This window comes from Papaver somniferum, unplaced genomic scaffold (assembly GCF_003573695.1).
Source record: "Papaver somniferum cultivar HN1 unplaced genomic scaffold, ASM357369v1 unplaced-scaffold_76, whole genome shotgun sequence".
Classification (NCBI taxonomy): Eukaryota; Viridiplantae; Streptophyta; class Magnoliopsida; order Ranunculales; family Papaveraceae; genus Papaver; species Papaver somniferum.
In genome coordinates this window covers 2,541,386-2,550,147 of record NW_020650526.1, presented here as the reverse complement: position 1 = coordinate 2,550,147, position 8,762 = coordinate 2,541,386, and the positions used below count along the sequence as shown (strand labels likewise).

Here is an 8,762-nt window from a genome sequence, read left to right as displayed (position 1 = left end):
CTCTTCTTTTTTCCCTTTTACAGGATTCTTCTTACTACGTGTAAGAAGTTCTCTGTACCTTCCTCTTCTTCTTAATAAAATCTCCTCTTTATAAAAAAAAAAAAAAAGAAAAAAAAATACACGTAAAAGAAAAAAACACCTCACATATGAATAATTCAGAACATAGAAATGAAAATCACAAACATTATCCAAAAGGTTCCTACTGATTAATAATTAATCTTGTGTAGGGAAGAAACCATTAACTGTAAATCCACCATCGACACAAATGATTTGGCCAGTGATGTATGAAGCACTAGGGAGGCATAAGAATGCCACAAGAGATGAAACCTCATGTTGGTTCCCGATACGCCTCATAGGAGTTCTAGCTTTAACATAGTCTTCCACTCCTTCTACTTGCAGATCCTGATCTGCAAGCCAAGTTTTAATATACCATGGTGCAACGCTATTCACCCGAATCTTATCTTTCGCCCATTCACAAGCAAGGTTCTTTGTGATTTGATGAATAGCTCCTGATTCAAATAGAATTTAAATGAATAATTAATATACAGTTTATAACTAAGACTTGCATTAATTAGAAAGTCAAAACTGAAATATACCATTACATGCCGCATAAGTGGACACCAACGGTGCAGCAACAACGCCAGCAACAGATGTAATGAAGACAATGCTTCCTGAACCAGCGGCTTTTAAGAGAGGTTGTGCAAGTTTGATAAATGGCACCTAGAGACCAAGTTAGTACCGATAACTTTTGCGTTATCCTCATCCGTGTAATGCAGGATATCTTGATACATACTTAATTCAACATTGTTAACCTGTGCCAGTAGATGGACTCTCTCATCAGTTAAATAGTGGTGAAGGTGGGATTTAAGGTAGAATGGGGAAGCAGAAAAATCAACCGAATGAGACAAAATATAAATTTAAAAAAAAAAACAAAACTTGTTGTAGATACTTACGAGGATGTTGAGTTTGTCCCCAAAAATAGATGAAATAGTATTGATTAACTTCTCTCTATCAGCCGGAACCGAAGCATCACTGACTTAAACAGTTACGTTGTAACCTTTTTCTGTCCAATCTTGCAAGCACTGCCCAATATCATTTTCATTGCGGGCAGTGAAATGAACAGCTGCACCAAATCCAGCCAATTTCTTGTTGGATTAACTTCAACATAGAAGTCACTAACAAGTTGGTTAGGACAAGATTAGGAAATTGATGTAATCCTAAGGGAATTAGAAGTCATCTAGTTCTAAGAAAAGGAAAGACATGTAATAAGGTAATAGGACTAGAAAAAGGAATTCATAGTTCTATATATATATGATCACCAAAGTTGTGGTTGATCATATGAGCAAGATTAGATCTTGTGTTTAGTTTTGAGAGATTTTCTAAACATCAATAAAGAGAGTTGTCTTTATATAAGCTAAGTTTCATCTTGCAGTTGCCATTAATTGGTATCAGAGCTTGTTTCTGAGCCATGGAAAACGAAACCACCATTGTGGGTGCAAAACAGTTCACGCCACCATCAATACAAGTTCCAATCCTCAACGCCACAAACTACACAATATGGACCATGAGAATGAAGGTACTGATGAAAATCTACAAAGCTAGGGAAACAATTGATCCTGGTACATTGGACCCAGACAAAAATAATGTTTCCATTGAATTACTCTTTCAAGCAATACCAGAATGTCTTGTTCTACAAGTTGGTGAACAGGAAACTTCAAAGAAAATTTGGGCACGTAATCTCGGAGCCGATCGAGTTAAAGAAGCCCGTCTGCAAACCTTAATGTCTAAATTTGAAAGAGTGAAGATGAAAGACACTGATACTATTGATAGCTTTGCAGGAAAGCTATCAGAGATGGCCTCAAAAGCTGCGTCACTTGGACAATCCATTGATGAAGATAAACTGGTAAAGAAGTTTCTCAATAGTTTACCAAGATCCAAGTATATTCATATCATAGCTTCTCTCGAACAAGTCTTAGATTTAAAGAATACTAGGTATGAAGATATAATTGGAAGATTGAAAGCATATGAAGAAAGAATCCTTGATGAAGAAAACAATGGAGAAATTCAAGGAAAACTCTTGTACACAAACTCTTACCAACAAAACTCTGCGACAAGAGGAAGAGGTCGTGGAAGAGGTGTTAGAGGAAACAGAGGCCGAGGAAGGGGAGGAAGGTTTAACTCACAAGATAGAACAACAAGTCAGAATGATCAAAACCAAGGGAAAGAAAAGAAGGATAAATCAAACATTATTTGTTACAGATGTGATAAACCAGGACACTTCTCCTCTTTATGCCCTGAAAGAATACAAAAGATGGAAGAAACAAACAAGAATGAAACAAGGGAAGCAGATACAGCTCTTTTCATGCACGAAGTTGTATTCTTAAACGAAGGGAAACTAATACCAAAGAATTACGAATCAAAGGATGGATAAGAAGGAATCTGGTATTTAGATAATGGAGCCAGCAATCACATGACTGGTAAGAGACACTACTTTTCTTCATGCTGATTTATGTGGCCCTATTACACCACAACAAAATGGAGAGGTGGAGATAAGAAACCGAGCTCTAACGGAGATGACGAGAAGTTCATTAAAAGCCATGCAGGTACCTAATTATCTATGGGGAGAAGCTGCACGACACTCCACATACCTAATAAACAGGATACCTACGAAAGCTCTGAAAGACATGACTCCATATGAAAGTTTGCGAAAGAGAAAACCAAACATAGATCATTTAAGAGTGTTTGGTTGCAAAGCATACGCAAAAGTTGATTCTGCAACTCTTAAGAAACTGGATGATCGATCTCAGACTCTTGTGCATCCAGGAATGTTTCACATGAGATAGGGTCAAGTAATTGATGAAGGCGAAGGACCCATAATCATCAATACCAATGGAAACAATGATGTTAATCAAGAATAAGAAGAGAATATTGAAAACACTGAGAATAACGTAGAAGAAGAAGAAGAAAACCAAGAAGCTCAAGCTATCCCACCACTGCGAAAATCAACAAGACAGACTCAAAAGCCACAGTATCTGGAGGATTATGTTCTTCAAGCTGCAGAAGAATGTGAGGTTATGCTACATTCTGTTAATGATGAACCAAGGAATTTTCAGGAAGCAAAGGTCTCGACTAAATGGACACAAGCATGTAGAGAAGAAATTATTTCAATCAACAGAAACAAGACTTGGTTTCTAGTAGATAAGTCAGGTGGGGTAAAAGTGATTGGCCTCAAGTGGATCTTCAAGGTTAAAAGAAATGCTGATGGAACTATTAACAAATATAAGGAAAGACTTGTAGCTAAGGGATACGTTCAAGAATCAGGCATAGACTTTGATGAAGTTTTCGCACCAGTTCCTAGACTAGAGACAATTCGTCTCTTAATAGCAGAAGCAGCATCAAACTCATGGGAAATTCACCACTTAGACGTTAAGACAACATTCTTACATGGTGAATTGTGAGAAGATGTGTATGTTGAACAACCAGAAGGTTTTGAAGTAAAAGGACAAGAGCATAAGGTTTATAAGTTATCAAAAGCTCTATATGGTCTAAGACAAGCTCCTCGAGCCTGGAATACAAAGTTAGATCAAATCTTAAGAGAAATCAGATTTGTTAAGTGCTCTAAAGAAACATCAGTATACAGAAGAGAAGAAAATGGAACGCTTCTTGTGATTGCAGTTTATGTAGATGATCTATTTTTGACTGGAAACTCCCTTAAGGTGATCAATGAGTTCAAGAGAGAAATGTCATAAAATTTTGAGATGTCAGACCTCGGAAAACTCACTTATTACCTTGGCATAGAAGTCCATCAAGGAGTAGATGAGATTCAGATTAAACAAGAAGCTTATGCAAGGAGAATTCTGAAAGAAGCAGGACTTGAAACTTGTAATCCAACTAAGATACCAATGGAGTTTGGACTTAAAGTTTCAATGGCACAAGAAGAAGCAGAGATTGATCCAACGAGTTATAGAAGAAATGTTGGATGCCTAAGATACTTATTACACACAAGAACAGATTTGGCTTTCTCTGTGGGAGTAGCAAGCCGTTATATGCAGAGTTCATGCAAGTCTCATGGTGATGTAATAAAGCAGATATTGAGATATCTAAGAGGAACAATCAGCTGTGGATTGAAGTATGGTCGAGGAGGATCAAAAGGAATTGTTGTGTATAGTGACAGCAGTCATAATATTGACCAAGATGATGGAAAAGGTACAACTGGTCATATATTTTATCTAGGTGAAGCACCTATTACATGGTGCTCACAGAAGCAAGACACAGTAGCTCTGTCATCATGCGAAGCTGAGTTTATGGCCGCAACAGAAGCATCTAAACAATCAATATGGCTTCAAGAACTGTTGGGTGAAATCAAAGGAAGAAAACCTGAAAAAGTTCTCATCAAGATTGATAATAAGTCTGCAATTGCACTCACTAAAAATCCAGTGTTTCATGGGAAGACGAAACACATTCACAAAAGGTATCATTTCATATGAGAATGTATCGAGAAGGAGATCAGCAACGTTGAACACATACCAGGAACTGACCAGAAAGCAGATATATTGACAAAGGCATTAGCTCGGATCAAGTTTGAAGAAATGAGACAATTGATTGGAGTACAAGATATGTCACGGCTAAGGTTGAAGCTTAAGGGGGAGAATGTTGGATTAACTTCAACATTGAAGTCACTAACAAGTTGGTTAGGACAAGATTAGGAAATTGATGTAATCCTAAGGGAATTAGAAGTCATCTAGTTCTAAGAAAAGGAAAGACATGTAATAAGGTAATAGGACTAGAAAAAGGAATTCATAATTCTATATATATATGATCACCAAAGTTGTGGTTGATCATATGAACAAGATTAGAGCTTGTGTTTAGTTTTGAGAGATTTTCTAAACATCAATAAAGAGAGTTGTCTTTATATAAGCTAAGTTCAATCTTGCAGTTGCCATTACTCCTCCACTATAGCGTGTCCAATCCCTTTGGTTGCACCAGTGACAAGGGCAGTCTTTCCCTTGAGAGACCATCTAAGACTTAGATCACTACTACTTTGTGTATCAACCATGTTTGCAATATATTTTTCTCTGTAACTGTAACTAATTTGTATTTGCATTAATTCCCATTGAGTTTATATACAATTTGATTTTCACCTATAATTAAGAAGCCGCTTAGTGAAGCTAACAAAACCTAAGATAGTTGACCGTTTGGTATGTGAAGCAAGTGTATGAACAGTACTAGTCAGTCGCAGGACTAACTTCACTTTTAAGTTTCTGAAATATTTAATTACTAAACCCTTTTTCTTTTCCCTACCATGCGCCTAATGATTGCCTAAAGTATGGCTCAAACAACCATTGTGAAACTGATACTCATCTGCTGTTTGAATGTTATCTTCCTTGTATCTGTTACAGCTCTTCTGAGGTTCTTCGCAATATAGAATAACTGGCAAAAAAGTATCCTTACCTTATATTTATTCTACTAATGGTAAGTTAACTAACAGTCTATACATCTCTTTTTTTTTCGGTGGTTGAAAATTAGTTCAGTTTTATTTTTCTATAAATACTGTATATTATCATTGGAATAGTTTTGTGATCATCATATATCCTCAGAACTCATCTTGTAATTAACACTTGCTTGAAATGGATTCTAAAGATCAACAAGGAGAAAAGAAGTCAAGTGGTGCAAAAATATTAGAGAGATTGGTGAAGGGAGAAATTGGAGATGAGGAATTGAAGGAGCTCATTAGAGTTCGGTTTGAAAAGAGATTGCAATGTGGTTATAAACCCACTCCCCAAGACCAACTTGCTTCCGAGATGGCCTTCATAAAATGTTCATCTCTTGCATGCTCTCTATGATTTGCATTATTTTATTCGCATTACGCATAGAGATAGGCACAATACTAATTGGTCATGGTTTTGTTTTTGTAGCCTTGAAAGATATGAAGATGTCAGGAGAATTGGAGGCTGTGAACACCGAGCTATATGAATTACCTACAGCTGCTGTTGCAGCCACTCTTGGAAGCACCCTCAAACAAAGGTCATTCAAATCTCTAATTAATCTTTTCATTTGGAATTGTTCTTCTCACAGGTCGGCCGAGACCAATATTGAAACGCTGAGAAAGTGATTAGATTTTAAGTGTACGCATATTGGGATTATTCTTTTTGGTGCAGTGCTTGTTACTTCAAAGAGGAATCCATGTCGATAGACGAAGCAGAGATCGCTGCATACGAGTTGGACTGCGAACGAGCACAAATAAAAGACGGGCAAACTATACTTGACATTGGTTGCGGCTTCGGGGGTTTAGTTCTTCATATTGCTCAGAAATATAAGAATTCTCATGTTACAGGATTGACTAATTCCGCCGAGCAAAGAAATTATATTATGTTGCAAGTAGAGTAAGTTAGAATTAGACTTTACCCAATCAATTAAGCAATTGTTTAAAACAATTAATCTTTAATTTTTTTCTAAATAAAAAAATTAGCCCATAATCTTTTGTTGATGTTTCTCTAATGTTTAGGAAGCTTGACTTATCGAATGTGGACGTCATATTAGCTGATGTGACTAAGTACGAATTCGAAAATGAGAAAAAATTTGATCGAATATTAGTTGTCGAAGCCATAGAGGTGAATTTACACACGAAAATTCTCCATGATTTACATTGTTGAATTTATCATTTAGTTAGCTATATATTGACATTTAGCTCAACCTTTCCTATTTGTAGCACATGAAAAACATTCAGCTGTTTCTGAAGAAAATCTCAAACTGGATGAAAGATGAAGATAGTTTCCTTTTTGTGGTGCACCTTTGCCACAAGGCATTTAGTCAACATTTTGAGGTTAGAATTAATATAAACTTACACTCAAAATTCCCTTAACCTTTTGAGAACTTTCTTTTTGATTCCATGGAATTTTTGTCAGGCACTTGATGAGGATGATTGGTACACCAGTTACGTACTTCCAGAAGGGAGCGTGACTTACCTGTCTGCTTCAGCTCTTCTATATTTTCAGGTGAAATTACACTAAACTCATTCATACATCAATCAAAGCGATTATGTATATAGAAGTTCAAAAGTTTCAGGAAGTACGTATGCATGGTTCATCACTGAATGTACAAGTCGGTATCTTTTGCAGGATGATGTCTCCGTCGTGGACCAATGGTTGTTGAGCGGAACGCACATGGCACGTTCACAGTAAGTATTTTGCGTTCCCTCCCTATAAAGACTGACAATTGGCATTGCTTTCTCAAAAGCTTCAACATTAGCGAACTTTCTATAGTGAAGTTTCTCATTTTATATCTAGTTTGTTAAGTCAGCTGTAGGGTAGACGTGCCACGTTATTAACTTTTTGTTGGATTACCGGAAACATCCTCGTAGTCTTTTTCCTAGTCTAAGAAGAAAGTGAGTTAACTTGGATCAGTTTGGGAATTAAGTGCCTTTTAAAATGGTGCGTGGATTTCCCCCATGTACCCTTTAAAATAAAAACACAATCAAGCCAAATGCAATCATCTTCACAGGTTCATCCCCAAATACCATAACACGTGACGCGGATAAGTATGTGGACACATCATGGCACAATACGCCGATAAAGCACGTTATAACATGCATGCAACACTGAACACCGTACAATATGGTATAATACAACTGTGCATATATGGTAAAAGAATATTTATTCTAGCTAATTTTTTATATTTCATATTCGTTATGTTGAGTTATTTTTACAACGACGTATATATCATCTACATATATGGAAAATATATACTTATTTTGAAAAATATAAATAAATGTGTCAGCCACAACATAATACGACACAACACGTTTATTGCACATCACAACATGTTCTCAAGAACGACGCAACGTGACACGCCTTTATATCTGATACGACATAACACGACATATATCATGTTGGGCTCGCCTTTTAATAGGATGTGCTAGCCTGTTTTACTCATCTACGCATATGATAAACTAATATATTACTATAATGTAAGTTTTATAAGCATTTGTGTTTTTTGAAGGGAGGAATGGTTCAAGAGATTTAAAATAAATTTGGAAGCCGCAAGTAAAGCACTAACGGTGGGACTTGGAAGTGAAGAAGCAGCGAACCAAGTTAATATTCAGTATAAGACATTCTTTATGGGGTATGTCGTGCAATTCTCATTTAACAATGGAGAAGAATGGATGATTTCACATTATCTCTTCAAGAAAAAGTAACTTTAAGGCAGACCGAGTCTTTTTGTGTAGTTTAGGCCTGTTTTCCAAATAGCTTTTGCGTTAAGAGTCTGTATGGGTTTTTTCATCCTTCCTTGTCTTACAAGTTAGGGTTTTTCCCAAATCTATCCGAGAGTGTTCTTGATTTATTAAGTTGAATTTGATTAATAAAATTCATTTTCTTAAATTAGCGCAAGTGGTCTAGATAAATATCAATTAATCATAGTTGTAATTCTCCACGTAGTTCACAGTTTGGACAATCTAACAATCTTCTTCCATTTCCATTATATCTGCTGCATTCGTTGGTCACCGGATCTACATCGATCTTAGGATTAGTAAAATTTTACATATAACAACAAACTAGAATAGTCGTGAAACTAAGTTAGATGATATGATAAGAAAGATCTGATTCGATTGACGAATGAGACTGTGGAAGAGGCTCATAAAATAATTAGTAAGTCTACTTAAAAAAGTCATTCTATTTCTGACTTAAAAAGAACACCAGATTGGGGATATCAAAATTAATCGGGGATATGAATTACTTCCCCCAATCAAAGGTATCTGCTAAGGG

At 36.2% G+C, this 8,762-nt stretch overlaps 1 protein-coding gene and 1 pseudogene across 1 annotated transcript; one reads left to right on the top strand and one right to left on the bottom strand.

Moving 5' to 3' along the window:
- Positions 1 to 213: 213 nt before the first annotated feature.
- On the bottom strand, positions 214 to 5,056 carry LOC113344380 (annotated as a pseudogene).
- A 525-nt stretch (positions 5,057 to 5,581) lies between these two features.
- On the top strand, positions 5,582 to 8,425 carry LOC113344288 (N-methyltransferase 4-like). The gene is made up of 8 exons (XM_026588292.1): positions 5,582 to 5,817; positions 5,916 to 6,024; positions 6,159 to 6,383; positions 6,506 to 6,611; positions 6,710 to 6,823; positions 6,906 to 6,995; positions 7,119 to 7,177; positions 7,999 to 8,425. Exons 1-8 carry the CDS (start codon positions 5,628 to 5,630, stop codon positions 8,192 to 8,194), a joined length of 1,089 nt encoding a protein of 362 aa, XP_026444077.1. The 5' UTR covers positions 5,582 to 5,627; the 3' UTR covers positions 8,195 to 8,425.
- Positions 8,426 to 8,762: the final 337 nt, after the last annotated feature.

Bases quoted from the DNA above. Each gene is read 5' to 3' on its own strand.
- LOC113344288 (XM_026588292.1), top strand. From the start codon at position 5,628: ATGGATTCTAAAGATCAACAAGGAGAAAAGAAGTCAAGTGGTGCAAAA. The intron at 5,818-5,915 runs GTTCATCTCTTG...TTGTTTTTGTAG, and splicing joins CGAGATGGCCTTCATAAAAT to CCTTGAAAGATATGAAGATG. The intron at 6,824-6,905 runs GTTAGAATTAAT...AATTTTTGTCAG, and splicing joins CATTTAGTCAACATTTTGAG to GCACTTGATGAGGATGATTG.